The sequence below is a fragment of the Ambystoma mexicanum genome, chromosome 1p (genome assembly GCF_040938575.1).
Source record: "Ambystoma mexicanum isolate Mex_15411 chromosome 1p, UKY_AmexF1_1, whole genome shotgun sequence".
Classification (NCBI taxonomy): Eukaryota; Metazoa; Chordata; class Amphibia; order Caudata; family Ambystomatidae; genus Ambystoma; species Ambystoma mexicanum.
Genome location: NC_090921.1, coordinates 1,092,623,859 through 1,092,643,001, shown reverse-complemented (window position 1 = coordinate 1,092,643,001; position 19,143 = coordinate 1,092,623,859). Strand labels below are relative to the sequence as shown.

The 19,143-nt window shown below is 44.6% G+C and overlaps 1 protein-coding gene across 1 annotated transcript in view; it reads right to left on the bottom strand.

The window, feature by feature from the left end:
• Positions 1–4,430: 4,430 nt before the first annotated feature.
• The window catches only part of SDHC (succinate dehydrogenase complex subunit C), a 222,560-nt gene continuing 207,847 nt past the window's right edge, over positions 4,431–19,143 (bottom strand). The window contains exon 6 of the mRNA XM_069604684.1: positions 4,431–7,243. Coding sequence (XP_069460785.1) covers positions 7,139–7,243 — 105 coding nt within the window. The 3' untranslated portion in view covers positions 4,431–7,138. The remainder of the gene's footprint in view (positions 7,244–19,143) is intronic.

Genomic DNA, 19,143 nt, shown 5'->3' with positions numbered 1-19,143 from the left:
TCAATGTCTCGGGAGTATTATCAATTATAGGCGCCAGATATGGCATTCCCCACAAGGAGCACCTATGTAGACTATGTGGCAAGGAAATACTGTAATCTGCAGAACATATCATGAGCTAGTGTAATAGCTTGACCTCTCTGTATTCAGCACATGAAAGCTTATGATATGGTATGGGATGAAGATGTTAAAGTAAGATGGAACGGATTGCTGGAGGGAAATGATATTAATTTAATGTTTTACATGATATTTTTTACTGCATGTATCGAAATGTTAATCAAGTTATCTGATGGAATATTTTAATGTTTGATGTTCTGTAATGTTATATATTATTTCTGTGAAAGGTTTTACTGTATCAAATATGTTTACATGTTGTATTGTCTTTTTATATGCAAAGCTATTTGAAGCTATAAGCATATTACTTAATAGATATAGCTCACAATTGGGACCCTTGCACGTCAACTTCTTTGATAAAGACGTCCCAGAAACCTTTGGCTTCAATGAAATCTCTGTGGGAATAGGCACAGGGAATACAGCGTGCTTTCTTTTGCCCAAGTGATCGAAGAGGTCTTCCTCAGGTGTCAACCCAAACTCCACACACGCCTTAGCCATCATGGCGTGGAACGCCCCAACATCATCGGGAGGGGAAAGCTGCGCCCAACTCCGAGGCTGTTGCGCCCAACTCCGAGGCTGTTCCACCTCCCCATCTGTGTCCCACGCATCATCCCTCGTAAGCGACGATGAACCAGAAGACAGTGTCCCAGAGAACACTGTACGTCTCAGACTTTGGCAGTTCGCCCTTTTCAGGGTATGATCGTGGACGATCTTCTCTCACCGGCAGCACCACTGGCAACCCAGCCGGGGGAGATCTACGTGGAGGAACACCAGGATCTTCCATGACAGGCCCCACCGGGAGCACATCCAGAGGGGGTAACCTCGCATCCAGCTGGCCCAACAACAATTGTTGCGTGCACACAACTTGGAGCGATAACAGACTGCGGGTTCACCAGTGGGTAACTAGCAGGACCAGCTCCCACTCCCACCGACGTCGAAGGCCCAACACTTTGCAGTCCCAAAGCCGACGGCCCCAATACAGGCTCCCAGTCGTCCACCTCCGAGGACACAAAAAAAGCTGCCGTTTCCTGACGTAGAATGGTGTCCGGTGGAAGACTGCCATGCCCCACTCTTCAGCAACAATCCTTCCGTGTCCATCCTCGTGGACGAGAAAAGCATTGGTCCTTTATCCAATACTGTTGTTGCCTGAGCCGACGACACCAACGTCGACGACGGAACCGTAGATGGAAGAGCAACGTTGACGATGGGCCCACCGTCGACGAGGTTGTCGTTGGAACTACCACCTGCGGTGTAGATGTCACCAGAGACCCGGCCTGCCTGGCAGCGCTGGGCCGGTGTTTAGAGGACTCCCTGCTCGAGGACGACCTGTGATGGGTCCCTGAAGAGGAGCGCATCGATAACAAGTCCTTCTTGGCCAAACCCTTCTCCTGCGCCATCGACTTCTGGTTCCTGCCACCAGATCCTCAGGAATGGTCCGACCGACCATGCTTAGGCGAAGAAGGACCCTTCGACAGCTGCTTCCTCGAAGATCTACTGCTCTTCCCCAACTCCGACGCAGGTGCTGGGCGAGGTTTCATAGCCGGAGGCTCGTCCAACGCCGCCCCGCGATGTTCCACAGACTGCACAGGGCGCTCAGAGGATAGGCTCCGGACTGACCCCACCTCCGAAGCCAGAAATGTGCCCTCATTAAGCCAACAGACCAGCCGCCGATTGCGGTCCTTAAGAGTCTTTTGCGAGAACCCTCGGCAAATCTCACAAGTGTCTGCTGAGTGATGGGGGTAAAGGCAGTAGAGGCAATCCATATGCCAGTCACCCTCATACACCTTCAATCCACAAGTCACACAGGGCCGGAAGAGAGACTTCTTCAGAGCCCCAGAAGCCATCTCAATACTCAAATAGCACATGCACGTGCAAAACAAAACGAACACGAGGTGATCCCAACAGTTTGGAGACAGTTGAAATCTGAAGGGAAGCCGCGGGGCAGGGCTATTTATACCCTATGTCCTATTGGTGGGGACTAAAGCACCCAAAAAGGACGCTGATAGGACACTAAAGTGTTGAAGTTTTCCATAGGAAAACGCTAGGTTAAAGTGACTGAGGTTCCCAGCCTGACTGGAAATATTCACAGCATGTGAATCCATGAAAGATCCAATGCTGGAGAAGCATATTACTAAATAATTATAGCTTGCACTTGGGTCAGAGGTCGACATTTAAGGACCCCTGGATGTCAACATCTTTGTCAACGAAGTCCCAGAAGCTTTTGGCTTTGATGAAGTCTCTGTGGTCCACACCTTCGACCCTACTCGAGACGACATCCCGAAGGCCTTCTGACTCAGGCTTTTGCGCATGCAGGTCAAAGCCTTTGACAATTCCCTGTCGGTCTTGGACGACGCGGTGGGAGCGCTAGCATTCTTCGGCTCTTTCAAGGGATCAGTAGGAGCCGCCTTTGACGACACGTCTATCACTTTCTGATGGAAATGTTCCCAATCGACCACCGCTGCAGACTAATTGGGACAACGTGCCTGGTGCTTGTCAGTTGAGTCGGAAAGTGAGGAATGATGGTGTTTTTTCAATTACTTTGTCATCAAGAAGGAAGAGTGATGGGAATCACTCCTAGTTCTTGACTGCTTGGAACATTTGGAGTGTTTCTTGTGCCTTTATGTAGACTTGTGGAGCTCCTACCTTTGGAAGATGTTCTCTTTGAAGGAGAAGAAGATTGGGACTTTGAAACTGACCATCCTAGGGCGAGTTTTGACCTTCTCTCTTTTAAGGCCTCACTTGTCATCGACTGGCATGAGCCACACCAGATTACTTTGTGCTCCTTGCCGAGGGACTAGAGACATTCTGTGTGGATCTTTCAACATCTTATAGTCACAGTCCTGAAAATCTCTTGAAGCCAGCTTTCTGCATAGAAAATATTGAAAATCAGTGGAAGGACACAACCCATTACAAAGTGACTTCACAGCGTTTGGAAAAAATCCAGAGATGCCAAAAGGCCAGCCCACCATCGGATTGTGCTTTTGAGAGAGGGGTGAAATGGTGGCCGTGGGAAGAGTGTCTCTTCCTGGGTCTGCAGCCAAGTAGGGTGGGCAGACAGGGAGGGAAGGACCATACAGGCTGATTCTAGAAGTCAGTAGGCATACAGGTAAAGGCCATAATAGAAGTGCCGAGGTTCCAAATGCTATACTGTGGAACAGGGCTAACATCAGAGTGTGCGCTGCTGAGCGCGGAACTGAAGATGGGTGAGATCTTTGCACGGACAGTGGGGTGGTCAACTGGTCACTTGAGCGGGTCTTGTCAGGGCTTGAGAGGGAACAGAGTAAGAAAGGTAGTGGTTGTACAAAGTTGATGTTGCAGAAGATGAGGGAAGTGTAGTTGTGCAGGGGTCAGGAAACCGGGAGGCAGTGGAGAGAGGGGATAATGTATCAGACAAGGGGGAGGCGAGTAAAAGAATAGTACATAGAGGGGCCTAGTGGAGTGGGAAAGAGGGGGAAGACTATGGTAGGGAGGCAGAAGAAAATGTATTAGGAAGACTAAAGGCTGGCTCTAGGAGAGATGGTCGAAAGATGGAGCAGGTGTGAGGCAGTGAGGAGGGTCAGTAAAAAGAGAGGTGTGATCAGGATAAACACTAAGGAATAACTAGATTTGGATTGGCGGGGTGCGGGACAAGCATGGGCATTGGTCCATAACTGTGGTATGGTTGTGCAGGGCAAGGGCGCACAGGGAAGTGTGCCTACGACATGGCCAGGAATTTGAGAGTGCCTGTCAGATTACAGGGGGGATGGGGGGGAGGGACTGCTCCATGTCAGGTGAATGAGCAGCTCTGGGAGTTGTGATGGGGGAATGGTGGCATCTATAGACCACACCTCTGATAGAAATATGCACATTTGTCTTATGCAGACTCCTATGTAGATTTAGTCCTCAACATCCACGATGTTAATGCCTTCAATTGCCAATCCATATTATTCTGTCAATTGACCAAGTACGTCTTCAGCAAGCCTCTTAAATGTCTACTGACGTAAACAGCCGCAGTAAGCCTTTGAACAGGGACCCAGGCTCTGTGTGTGTTTGGCAAGAGCAGCTAAGCTTCAGGTAGGGGAAGCATCCCTTGTAAGCCCTTTTCCAGCTCTCGTGGGAGGAGGGTGGGCCCTCTTATCTCAAGGTGCTGCCTCCATATGTGTCAGCTTCTCCTAGAGGGGTGGTTTTGTCGATCTTTGCTTGTCCAGCTTACAATACTTAGCTCCAAGCCACAAATCAATCAAAACTATAAATCAAGCCCACCAGGAATATGCTCACATAGTTACCAAAAAGAAACTATGCATTTCTGAGACACAGAAAAACGACTCTGATGACACCAATTTTAATAGAATATATTTTTAATTGTAAAGACAAGACACATACACATTGAATATCTGGAAAATAAAGTTTTTTCTTGGAAAAAGCAAAAGAAAAGATTGAAATGTAAATACTTTTTAGTAAAACCACTGGCCACATTAAGGTGTTATGAAATTCGCTAGGGCACCACGCCAACAACCACAGCTTCATATTGCAGCAAAGCCGTGCTCATTTTAGTGTGGTTCTGCCAAGAGTATGCCCCCCTCCCCATTGGACTTCGTGAGCCCTTGAGTTTACTGAGACTGAACACAATAGTGCCACACATATGGAGTAGCTTGAAATATTATAATTACTATCCATTGGCTGTTGAAATACAGACAAGTTACATATGTTGATTGTACACTCTAAGTGGGTGTCGTGGACTACCGATTATGCCAAAAGGACTATAAAGCAATGTACCCAAGCCAAATTCAGGTTGATCATTTGGTTTGGGGCACAGTAACGGGAGGAACATTCGGAAGTACAAGCAAAAGTGCATAAGGGCCGCATCAATTACACATTCTACTTTATCAAATATCACCTCAGAAGTAGAATTAGGCACAGATGCAGTTTTACAGTATATATTTAGTCACTGGCACAGTACAACTATATACCAACATACCCATAAGTTATGAAGTTTTAGAAACCTATAGACTTGGACAGGAAGACAAACACAATCGTGACTTGGCGCAAACAGTCTGGTGTTGTACCTTAATGCATATATGAAATTGGTACAAGCACGTGCAACAAACTAAATTTCCCAGTTGTGCAGAAATAGTGAATAATTATTTGTAAAATCATAGCTATCCTGAAAATGTACATTAGTCATCCTAAACAATGGAGAAATAGGTTTCCTGATATAACTTAAAGCTCAATCTTCCCACAGTACAAAGGAGCATTGTGTTATTTATAAATAATATCCCATCAGCAGAATGAAAAGGACTATGGTTCTTGGCTCACAAGGGACAAGAAGAGGTATGGGGGAGATGGTCAAATTAGTTGTTTTTATAACTGCAGTCAACCTTTTTAAAGATTGGTTTATCCCTAGAGCTCCCTTATGGGGAAATCAAAAGAACAAAGTTGGACATAAACGAAACGTTGCACAATGGTCTGAATAAGCATTCACGATGCACATGTAAACATCTAACTTCTCAGTTTATGTTTACAAGATGCAGTCATGTAAACCGGTGCACAGACCATTTCTGTTACAGTTCCCAGCTTCACTGAGGAAACCTTCTGTAGCAGTTGCAATAAGCTCGCTAGTGTTGTCTTATCCGTTAATAGTACCCACAAATGCAGCGATCTGAAAGCACGCTCGAAGCATTCAAACACCATGAGTCAAATCGTGTAAATATGGTTTCTTTCAAGAAGGTCACAATGCCTGCAGCACAACAACCAGAGCTTATTAGGCCAATTCTAAGAAAACAATGCAAGCTAGCACCATGAACTTCAGGATGTATGTTCGCTTAGGACATGCCCAATTGTGGTTCTCTTGAAAGTTTGCTCCGATGATCATCATCATTTGACGGTGCACTCTAAACTGCAACTAGAGTAGAGATCTGCAATTTCAGCTAAGAAGTCGAGTGCTGAAAGGAACCAATTTCATTTTCTTGTTCCGGTCTGCTGAATATAGTACTGTTCTAAAAGCGTAAATCCGACACAGCAATCGGATGCAGGTCTTTGCTCACAGGACCGGTGAAGAGACCGAGTACAAACACCAAACATTTACAAGATAGTGACATTAAACGTGGACTACACTGTCCATAGAAGAACTAATCGGCCACATCACATTGGCTAACCATAATCCCATGCACAGTGAAACATCTTCGAATCCCATTAATTAAGTAGGACACAATTATAGAGCCTTGTGGCAGCAGAGCAATGAAAACCTACAGCAAAACCCACATTCCTTTGTTGAACTAGCCATTCTGTAGGTACATTACCAAAGTTTAAGTGTAATACGAAATTGCAACTGACAAATCACTTTTGGCCCAAATATGAGATTTCCACATGGTGAGCCCAAGATCAGCTTGTTCAACAGTCAAAGTGTAAACTAACGTATGTTTGTCACCAATTACATACTGTGGAGTTTTTTGTATTCTAATGTCTTTGGACACAAGCTTGTTCTAAAGGCCAAACTGTAGTTCTCCACTTTGAAACAGATCAAACGAACGTCAGGTAAACTATGGTGACATAACTTTAAAAATATAAGATGTTATAGCAAACACTTCATTAACTCGCATCTGTCCCCTTACATTCCATTATCACCAACCAGAAGGGTGAGCTACGAGGCTAGGCTAATGGAGTGATGTGCCAAGGTGTATGGCAGTTGCTTGAACTAGGAATCAGAGTTGGGTATTAGTAATTCTGCATCACATGGTGTGAATCGCATATTACACTGCTCAATAAAATGACAGTGCTATTAAATTGTTCTAGATCAGAGGGAGAAAATATGGAGACTACAGTAGGTGGTCCCTGCATCAAATGTCGGAATTTTTCAAAATCACAAATCAGCTTTGAAAGCCTTCTAAATGAACACATTAAATAACAAAACATATCACTTGTTCAAATTGCTCAAAGAACTATCATTCACTCTCCTATTTATCTGCTGTAGACATGTTTTCAAGAACAGCATTGCAGATAGCTCTTTCCCTTTTACATGAGAGCAGCAGTTTTCGGTGAAGACTTGGCACTACAGCGATGCAAGGGCAGCAGTAGATAGAAGAGTCAAAGCCAAAACGATGTATCCTGACTGGTACACTTGAGGTATCTTAAAGCCCTTTCCAAGATCCCATGCCTGTGGAGAAGTCAGAATGAAGGTAATTACAGGTTGGAAAATATTAACAGCCCAGTGCACATGAAAAGATAATCAGGTCATTGCTTTATCCTACAAATTAAACTAAATTCCATATGTACGATCAAGGTACACTGCACACACGATTATTATTGTTTAATCATTCTTAACACTTCATTTTATGGACTGCCCTGTACTCTGTGCATAAGTCACAGCAATTTAGGCGATTACGTCACAGCAATTCTATGTCAAGACAGGAGGCGAGCATTATGCTATATATTCTTTATTACTGCAAGCCAAAGTCTTTTACATTGTGAACATTTAAACTGAACATGTTCGTTTAACTTTTAGATCCAGAAAAAAAATGAAATCCAATAGTTTAAAGGGTTCAAGAAAAAATTTAAACTGAACCACTAGTCCAATGAGCCTCTAGTTTTTGGTAGTCCTGAGGCTCTTGTCCTCCACTTATCAGCTGCTCGGTTCCAGAACAAGAAGCTCCTGTCCTAGGTCCTTTCCTCTTTATTTTAGCTGCAGCTCCTCAGATAAGTAACATTTTTCTTACAAGCTTCTGTAATGCAAGTTCATCAAGTAACAGTGTTACGTTACTAGTGCTATTCAGGTGAGTGAAATAGTATTTATATTATCACTATTAAGATACCTTAGTGTTTATTCTGTGCGCGCGCGCGCATATTCGTTTTCTGCAGCTTGTGTGAGCGCAGTCCTTCCTTTTACAATTTTCCTCAGAAGTCGGGCCGGAGCCGCACGCGAACACGCTCTTATTAGGCTGTCGGCCCTGCTCCATGTGTATTTTATATTAGCCTTCCCGGAGCGCGTAGCATCATCTGCGAACAAGGAGGGCAGTAGGACCCAGAGGAGCGGGAGGCGTGTAGCCGTCCCGTCAAACTCTGGGTCTCTCCAAGAAAGTTTTTGGTCCCTGCCAACGTTCCACAACATTATGGAACGCCACATTTCTACATCGCTACGAGCAGGCAAAGAAAAGAAAAGAAAAAAAAAAGGGAAGTACTTAAAAGAAGCAGGAATTTAACCAATGACTGCTTGCAGAGCCACAACAGGCCGATTGTCCAGAAGCTGGCTTGCCAGACACTTGACCAACCATGGCTCATTATGTGGAACCAAGGTTTTCACAGTCAACCTCACCAGAGTAGAGTGGGTAGAAGAACTCACAGAAAGGAAGAGAGTGCTATCCTTCAGTTTTAAGAAAGTCCTGGGTGACACTCTAGCCCAAGCTGGATCCCAGGTTGTGCAGCCTATTGCACAATGCTTGGACGTGCTGGAAGCTATGCTAGCCAAGCAAAAGGCTGACCAAGAAGCTTCCAGAAAAAGATGGGGAGACAGCCCTGGCGAAGGGACATCAGCCAGACACCCCCAGGGGTTGAACACAAGGGGTGTAAAAAAGTTCTGAAGAGGTTGACCTCTTTGAACCCCCCCCCGAGCCAAACAAAAGGGGTAAACTGTTCCCAAAGAGGTGACCGACCCAGTCACCAGTCTAAAAAAGGCCTTCCTAATGAAGTCAACAGTACAAAGCCCATGACCTCCTGCCCCAGAGGTGAAAAATGTAGGGGATGAAGACAGCGGTTATTCGCCCAATGACGAAGTGGATGAGGAGGAAGAAGCCTCAGAGAACCCCTTGACAATGACCTGACTCAGGAAGAGGAGGATAATAGGGGCAATATGTTCGACCCAGAGTCTATCCGACACACCAAATTATCAGAGTGGGTGCCGTTCCTGAGAGTGGCCTTATACATGTCCCAGCAGATCAGCAAACCTCTGGACAGGGAAGTTCGTTCGAGAATGAGAGCGGAGTGCCCACGGCCCGAGCTACCTGGGAAACTGGTGGACATCCCCGGCCTCGATCCGAAGATGGTAACATTCGTAACAAAGACAGCCAGGGAAATTAGAAAAGGTGTCGACCGTGCCTGGAGAGGGTGCCAGGACAAACTACTGGACTTAGCAGGGCCATTGGCTAAGATAATGGATTTGGCGGAAAAGGCTAAAGACACCAGATCCCCGGTAGACACCCAAGTGTTAGGTAGCTGGGCACAGCGCGCTTTATATCTTCTAGGGAACGCTAACTGCGTGCTCTCCTCAGAAAGGAGAGGCGTACTGTTGAAGATTGACGGTAAACAGCGATTTAGCTTCCTAGGAAGCGGGGAAGGAGTGAAAGGGTTACTCTTCGGAGAGGCCTTCTCCAAGGAGATGGCACAGTTTGTAGGAACCTACTCGGCTTTAGTAAAAGCCCAGAGCTCCATTTGGAAAATCTTTCCAGGACGTGTTTTTGCCAGGACCGGACGACAAGGGGATTGATCATCCAGTCGCTTCAACTTGTACCGCAGACACCAAGGCCCTAGAGCACAATATTGGGAAGGAAGGCAGCAGGATACAGCCAGAGCACAATTCCGCAGAGGTCACAGGGAAAGAGGCTCTTATAGACAACCAAGCGCAGCAGGCGGTGAGTACACAAAGCGCACAGCTATGAAGAGTTAGGTGGAGAATTCTCGGTTGTCTATGTGAATGGCAAGCATTATCCAATGATGTCTGGGTGCTCCAAGCAATAGTCTATATTTAGAGTTCACATGCAAGCCAGTACGAGTAGGGCCCCAGCCAATGCATATGCCCCACGAAGAGTTGGCATTTCTACAAGACGTGTTGCGCAAGCTGGTAGACAAACGCGATAGAGCACGATTCACAAGGGGGCCCTGGCTTCTTCAGCAATATGTTTCTGGTACACAGGGGAAAGAAGATAAGGCCAGTAAGGGTCTCAACAAATGGCTAACTTGCATTTCAAGATGGAAGGAATACACCTACTCCGAGACCTCCTGCGCACAGTCGATTGGTTAGTGCGCCTAGACCTCAGAAACACATATCTCACTATTCCGACAGCGACAGCTCACCAGAGATATGTCCTTTTTCGGTGAACGGAGAGACTTGACGCTTCATATGTCTCCCTTTTGGTCAAGTGTCCGCCCCTTGGGCGTTCACCAAGATAATGAGGCCGTTGGGGGCGGCAATAAGGGAGAGATGGATCAGGATTATCATCTATCCCAGCAATATCCTCATTTTAGCTCCTCAAAGTAACTCTCCAAGAGAACGTACGCTGGGTCTACACCCTAGTGTTCTCTCTGGGGTTCATCGTAAACCTAGACAAGTCTCAGTTACAGCCGGGCCAGAGAGTAGAATTCTTCGGATTCATTACAGATACCAAGAAAGCAGTTCTCGAGCTTCCGACCCACAAGGTGAAATCAATCAAAAGGAGCTCAGAGCACTCATTGCAAAGAGGACTATTTCGCTTCGCAGTCTAGCAAGGATAGTGGGACTATTAGCGTCATCGATCAAAGCGATCTTTCCCAGACCTCTCCATTACAGAGCCTTGCAAAGACTCAAAATCAGACACTTGGAGGAGTAGGTTACCATCAGCTAGTGACCCTGGATCAGGAAGCGCTGACAGAGCTCAATTGGTGACTCCAGAACACAGAAGCTTGGAATGGCCAAGCTATTTTCGGCGAAGTACCAGATATAATAGAGTCAGACACAAGAAGAGCGGGCTGGGGGGCTAGATGAGGACAGGTAGAGACAGGAGGGAAGTGGTCAGGAGAGGAGCTGCAATTGCACATACGTTGCCTCGAGCTGCTGGCAGGGTCCTTCGCAGTGCACGCTTTTACCAAAGACAAAGCCAACTGTTGCGTCTTACTCAAGATGGACAACATTTCGGCCGTGCATTATATAAACAAATTAGGAGGGACCAGATCCAAAATGTTGGCACAGCTGGCAAAAGATCTTATGCATCACTGCCTACATCATCAGATTACAGTATCAGCAGAATACTTACCAGGAGAACAGAACAGTGTAGCAGGCTGGACTCTCGATATCTCGCGACTGGAGGCTTCACCCCTCGGGTTTTCAATCAATTACAGGTGATTTGGGGTCCCCTGGATACCGATCTGTTCGCGTCCAGGTTGAACGCTCAGATGCCCAAGTACATCAGCTGGAGGGTAGACCTGGGAGCAAGCAGTCGGGACAGACGCCTTTTTACACCAGTGGAGCAGAGCAGTGCCCTATGCCTTTCCGCCCTTCGTCATGTTGACAAGAGTCCATGCGAAAGTACGCAGAGAGACAGCAGAGCTGGTGATGATCCCATTTTGGAAGTCCCAAGCCTGGTTTACAGTAGCGATGGAACTTTCTTCAGATTTCCCAAAGATAGTTGGCCATCGGCAGGACCTTCTGCTCAACCCCTTCTGCTCAGCCCGAACGGGCTACCACACCCTTGAATACAAGCAGGCACTCTCCACCTAATAGCCTGCAGGGTTTCAGGAAAAGATGGGAGTTGCCAGCATTTTGCAGCTCGCCTGAGTGTGTAGCCCCCATCAAAGTTTACTGCTGCATCTCTGGAGAACCCCAGATATGTTCACTTCTGAGAGTTTGTGTCATTCTACATCTGAATCATCTGAAACTCTTTCTGCGTTTATCTCTACTGAAACAAGTGGCACATCTTTGACGCCTGTTCAGAGTAGTGATGCCGCTTCAACTCATGCTTCACAGGCGGCTACGGTTAGTAGGGCAATCTCATCACCAGTGGGTGCAGACGTAGAAGTGGAAAAGGAACAGCCACCAGCTTTATCTGCCCTCCAACAGTCAGATTCCACTTTCCAGTGCAAGTCCAATTTCCATCCACACAGGCAGAGAAGCGACTCTGAATTGTTGAAATAAAAAAAGATCTATTGCCCACGTGATTGAATTGAATAACACATTCAAAATACTATGCTGCCTTTTGAAAAGGATAATCTTGATAGAAATTACTAATGATGTTGCAAAGACATTTTTGTTCAAGGCTTTTATGGCTTCCTTTCAGGTATCTTAATACACCTACATGTGTACGTCCTTTTCTAACAATGCACAACTGCTGACTTTCTTGCTTGTCCATTGGCACACCCAGACGACAACCTCCATTTTAGGTTTGCATTGCTGTTCTTGCTTCTAGGTCTATATGCAGCATACTAACTTCTTAAAAGTCTGAGAAGAATAACCAGACTTCTAAACGGCACTTGGTGTCCTGTGTCAGGAACTTTTTTTAAGATTGAAGTGAATTATTAACTGATTTATCAAAATCTATATTTTCATCTTTCCTGGGGGAGGATAATGGTCTTAACTGTTGGAACATTTAACCCTACATGTCATGACTCACAGGGCACTAATGTGCCTTTTTGTATAGAAAGCAAGACTATCTTCTATATGCTACTTGACAATACACCTGTATCCAAAGTGTGTGGACCAGCGCCCCACTCCCATTAGGGCCTAGGGTTAGCCTTCCTTATGGCACCAGTTCCTATTAATTGGGGAGATATCCGCAGGAATGTAAGATGCGTTTCACGATTGGATGGCCCTAAAACTTGTTCTTGTAATTTTTTATAGGCTTTCTGAATTGTTGCAGTCCTGACCAGCTTCAGAAAAAACCTGCTGGGATAAGTTGATCTCCTGCCACAGGCCTTCCCGGTTACACTAATCATGGGCATGAGTAAATGCAGATATTACCTACCCACAAGCCTTAGTGTTAAACAGGGTTGCCCTCTCTCTTGGTAAAGGATCTTTCTTTACTATATCTGGATAGGTCACTCACCATGGGACTTATTTTCTCTGTAGAGTCCCATCTATTGGGGTGGGAGTTGTTACATGGGAAACATTTGGCTGGCTATTAGACGCTTTTCCAAATGACCTATTTCTATTCATCTCTATTGCGCCGGTAACACGCAAGTCTCGGTGCGCAGATACATGGACACAAGGTACGAACATAAATTAACAAGACAAGCGCAGAATGGGGCGATCGGATGTTTTTTTTAAAAACGGTTTAGCTAAAGATAAGATTCTTCACCTGCTTACGAAAACTTAGGTAGTTTGTTTCCTTTCTTATTTTATGTGCTATGGTGAGGGCCTTGAATTGAATTCTATTCTCTACTCTAAGCCAGTGCAACTCTACCCTGGAGTTGCTAATGTGGTCAAATTTAGGTATGCGCTTAATTCTGACCGCATTGTTCTGTATGATCTGGTACACTGAGACATTTGTTGTTTGCCCCTGCCATCAGGGCGTTACCATAATCCAAACGAGGTAAAATGGTTTCCCTTACCATTGTGGCACAGTTGTCCTGATAGGTAAGGGCTAATAACTTTAAGGAGTCTAAGATAATAGCTACATTATATACATATATTTTTTTAATATATGTTGTGACTGTGCTACAGCTCCTAATGATGCTTCATCATCATGCCCAACGTTTTAACTTTGTCGGGGACCTTAACCTGTGTGTTTTCTTTCTGAAAGGAGTTGTATTCTCGGGAGAGGGAATTTCTGACCTGCTGGGAACCGAAGACCATCAACTCTGTCTTTTTTCCCATTTAAACACATCCAATTTGTGTCCATCCATTGTTCTATACTGGAATAGAGTTAAGAAGGTTATCATTATCTTTTTTGTGATTGCCACAGAGTTCAAACACTAGCTGAGTGTCATCAGCATAATTTGTAAAAAAGATATTGATCTGGTCCAGTACGTGGCAGAGGAATCTGAGATATAGATTGAACAACAGAGGGGACATGCTGGCTCCCTGCAGAGGATTTCTCTTTCTGACAAGAATATATCATCCCAATGAACCTGTGATGTCCTATTTTTTAGGAATGACATTATCCACCCTTTGGCTGCTGGTGAGCAATTGGCCGTTTTCCCCAGAGCCACTTCGAGGAGATCATGGTCAAGAAGGTCGAATGCAGCACTTGGATCCAATAGGACAAGAAGGCCTGCTTTCCCTTGGTCCATAATACTGGGCGATATTTGTTTGAAGATCTATCATAGATGTCTCCGTACTATGAGCAGGTCTAAAGCCCGACTGTTGGGGGTGAAGAGATTCCGACACTTCTACATGCGCCTGTAGTTGTGATGTGGCTATCCTATCCATGATTTTCAGTAGAAGTTACAATTAGTAATGGGCCTGAGATTGCTGGGGTCTCTAGGATCCAGGCCTGGTTTCTTGACCAGTGGAGTGACAGTGACCCTTTATGTCCTGAGGGACTAATTGATCCCTAAAGGAAGAATTACCGATTTTAGATAATAGAGGTGAAAAGACATCGGAATTATGTAGAATAATTTTAGCTGGTAGGATGTTTTCGGCACAAGACGTTGGCTTCGTAGAGGCTAGTGTTTTTTCCATGTCCTCTGGGGTGATGTTAGAAAAATTAAAGGTTTTGACATTGCCTATAGCTTCTTCAGGGAGTAGATTCGTTTTTTTTTATTTTTAATTTGTTTAATTGGGCTTTAATGATTATGTCTCTGGCTTTTTCGATTTTCAGGAAAAAGGCCTTTGCGGTATTCTCACAATCCTGTTGAGATGGAATGAAGGGAGGCGAGATGGCCTTGGGTTTTTCAATAAGACTTCAGGATGCGAAACAGTTTACCTGTAGTGTTACCTGCTAATGCGATTTGATTATCATAGTACTGTTTTTTTTGCCTCTTATCTCTTCACCTACAAAAGATTAAAGGAAATCTGATTAGGAAACTTGTTCAATGCATGGGTTACTTAACGCCTGCAGTGGGCGATAAACTGAACTGTTATACAATTCCTAAATTGTCCTTGCTACTGGAGAGTGTGGCAAATGACATCTCACTTTGTCTTTCACTGAGCAGATAGCTAAGAGTACTGTGGTATTATAAAATGAAATAGCTTAGAGACTATTCTGGCCTCATAATGAGGCGTTTGTGCATTGATCAGAATGCTGTACATATATTACTCACATTACCAACTCTGTGGCTATAGTTGCTAATCAGAATGTGTTTAAAAGGTCTGGAAACTAAAACATTTAATACTCCGTCCAATACAAAATTATGTTGACGAAGGCAAACAAAGATGTTTATAAACAAAATTGGTTTCCATGAGCTGATAATTCAAATAATTTAAGGTATGAGGCTAGTGGTCATAAGCCTCAAAGATGTAGGCGTTAAGGGGGAAAAGGGGTGGAGGGGTTGTAGAAGAAAAATGCAGTTTTGAGTAAAGAATATGGATAGAAAATTTCATTCAAAGTGAAATTAAATGAAAATGGGAACGGCATGTTCATTCGAGAAAGACTAGGTCTTTATATTCAGCTGTACTGCAGATTAGAAAGTCCATGTTTACCAATAAGCTTGCAGTCAAGATCGATAATAAAAAAGTGGCACACCAATGCAGTATTTAATTGCCCCCCTGTGTTCCGATGTCCTAGCACATTTATTCTTAATCCTGCCAAAAGTATATTCATTTCTTACTAACAGAAGCACCTTCAAAAGAATGACAATAAGAAGGTGGAAGTCTTAACTGTATTATGGGCACACATCTCTGTTTAAATGTCTTGAAGATGGCAGTGTTATATTCAATGATCGCTGGAGCCGCAGGTAAGTTCCATAAATTAAATCCGGTAAGTCCATTACATAGGAAGAGGGTCCACCTGTGCCCACCACCCAGGCCACATCTTTTTAACCGACTCCCCCTGAACACCTGGGTTAGGACATTCTAACATTCAAGCAAACGCATTCCACTCCTGACATCCATCACTCTGACATCACCCACACTTTCTGCAAGAGATAGAAATGCAGTCACAGCAGTCTCTAACCTTCACCTCTCTATCACCAACACTCTGATGTCCTTGCCCCTGTCATGAGGATCCACTTGAAGCTCAAATCCAAGTACAACTCTTGGTACAATTCCGACCTCGCCGCCCTTAAACACAAATGTAGGGCGGCGGAGAGGAAGTAGAGGGCATCGGGCGCACCCCCCCGACAAACTGGCCTGCCACTTGCTCCAAAGCATTGCAGACAGATGACGCTGGAGGCTGGTATATATAAAATTAAGTTGCTTTATTTAAATTACACGGCTAGTTGGGTGAAGGGAGGCATCAGATATGTAACAAGCATCCTCTCAAGTCTCCCATCCTGAATCAACTGCCAGTCCTGGAACCCTGAAAACCCATAAGGTTCCAGACTACCTCATACCATTCTACTGCTTGCATTGGTGCACACAACACAAGCAGATGCTACACATCTTCGCTCCTTTCAATAAACACACACAACAAGATTCACCAACCAGGCTCTCTGAAACCACCAAAAACCAACACCCATTACAAACCAACATGTCAAACCAACTACAATCACAAACCTCATGACGTATTCCACATTCACGTATCTAGCATACTGCATCCATCCTAAAACACTAATTCACCACTTACCTCGGACTGCCACTCCCGGGTCTTGCAGCTGCCACCTGCAAGCACAAACCATCATGACCACACTCAAAGACCAACACAGCATATGCACCTTCCACTCCATCTGCCACACGGAGACTCGGGCCTGCCACGCCCGGAGCACAATCATGACCACTCAAGAAACACAACTAACAATTAACATACCATCAATATATATCAGCACATCCTTGACCACATACACACACTCCCATTCTCTCGAGAAAAACCTGTCATTTGCACATATCCATTTCACTGTCCACACACACACTCCTACTGCCTCCAAGGGGACATTCAAAAGTAGGAAAGAAAGCAAAGCTACTTACATAAAGAACACATGCAAACAACGCAAATGAAATAGAAACAGCATGTGAAGAAATTCTGAATGCATTCAACTCCCAACAACAAATATGGCCAAAAACATGTATATATATTCATATATTCCGCACTCAAAATGTGCGCTCATAGCATGCTTCATAGATAACGCCCACGCCCTAGCAGCACATTTCGCATACAGGTCTTTCATTCATCCGGGCTTCCAATACATCAATAATATAGGATACACCATACCCTTCATAACATCAACTTCATACAGGCGCATCATCACTTCATGGCACCTAGCAGTTCATAACCCGAACATGCCACTACTCAATAAAATGTCATCATGCCCTTGTAACATATAAATGAATCACCATAACATTTAATTATATTTCATATATATCTGCATCATGTATTATTGCATTAGACTGCTTTCATAATAATAATAATAGCAATAATAACAGAACATATTTCCTATGGCAGTTCATAGTAAGTAAAGTCCATAGGTGCAGTCCATAGATTTAAACCCTGGGAAAACATTTTTTTTTCTTCAAATTTTGATTTCATAGATTGCATCATATCTGTGCCTTTCTATTTATAATGCATTGAAATAGTATAAAACTAACTGTGCACTCCATCCAGTCACTACATCCACTCTGCACCTTCCCAGCCAGGCACATCTCACAAACATACATGCACAACATCCTGTGCCGTTAAAATACTGGCACATACAACATTTCCATAATGGCAGCGCCTCAGCCTGCACAAACCCTAACCAATATAACTTCATTGCATCAAAAATGCGAGTATCAGCCTGCAGTAAGATGGAAAACATATTGCACATTTCATGTTATCAAGTAAACATACGTCTTAAATGACTATCCGTTCTGGAATGATAGAGGATTAAATACATTTAAATTCCCATTCAATAATATTGAATTTACCTGCACCAAAAGCAGTTAAAGCATGTGTATACATTTCACGCATGTCCATGAATTGCACGCCTACATTCTCTGGCGAACCTATTAAAATGAACACAGCACCTTTTGTTTATGCATTCATGGATACAGAAAGCAATGCTAGTGCCTCTGCGTCCCATCCTCTGTTACTGCTGGCAGGAGTCCTTATCACAACAGCACAAGCAAGAGCAGTAAGCTTCAACACGCAGGCCACATCATAAATCCTTCATCAACCTCCGCGAATGTTTGGAGGAATGTCAAGACAAACAGTACTTCTTTTGGGTATAAAAGAACACAACATCTTCACCGCTGGTGCAGCCACAACGGTTTATTAAGTTTTTTCTCGCAGAACCAGCGTTGGGAATACATCTGCCTCCTTTGAAGTATCTTGCGGTCCTTCCGCTCATGCCATCGCGTTGGGTCATTTCATAAAGGCCTTTCCTCTAATATTTTCACTACGCGATGAAAGAAGCAAACGACGCGTAGCTCTCCCCACAACGATTAAGAACGCTCAAAGGACCAGCGTTTGCTGCTTCACCATACAGCCTCAGCGTTCTGAGACGTCAGACACCCAACAGCCGTCACACAATAGAGCTCCAGCGCAGCAACTGTATTAATGGCAGAAGTATGAAAGCTGCCATGTGTTAAGTCAATCCACACCGAGCCATTATCACGGCTACACTGTCAAACTGGAAAATAAACGCTGCGTTGCCCCACATTATGTCTCCACTCCATCACCAGTACTTATTTAGGAACAGGATCAGCACGCAGGCTGCTGCCAGTCATCGTTGCACTCCAGCATATTGACAGTACCTTTAACATACAGCAATCTGTCACAGCTGCCAGTAAATATGCGCAAGTATAGCTTTTATAGTGCTTTTATATAATATTTGTTAGCTTGATGTAATTTAGCAATTAAGTTTATGTTGAGAAGTTACAGAAGACTCCGAAGTTACATTATTACACTGGCGACGAGGATTTCAAAGAACCTGTGCAAAGAAGGAGAAGAAGAGTCTGCTGAGGGTGGGGGATGCAGAGGAAGAAAAGGAACCACTGCCCCACCAAAGAAGTTAGTCCCATCACCCAGGGGCACAGAGCACAGGGAGCTGTGAAGAAGAAAGAGTCCCAATGTTCACTGAGGGCAAAGAGGAAGGCAAAGACAGGGGGCATAGAATAGTGAAGCCCCAGAATTGAAGTGAACTTAAGCCCCTAAGTTGAAGTAGCCTCCAAAAGTATAAGTGTGGAGCACAAGCGGATTGCCGCAATTGTGAAGCACGGTCTGAAGAAGAGAAGCCCGAAGTAAGAAGTAAAGGGCTGGAGGGCAGGGGAGTGAAGCGAGGGATCCCCCCATTACAACCCGG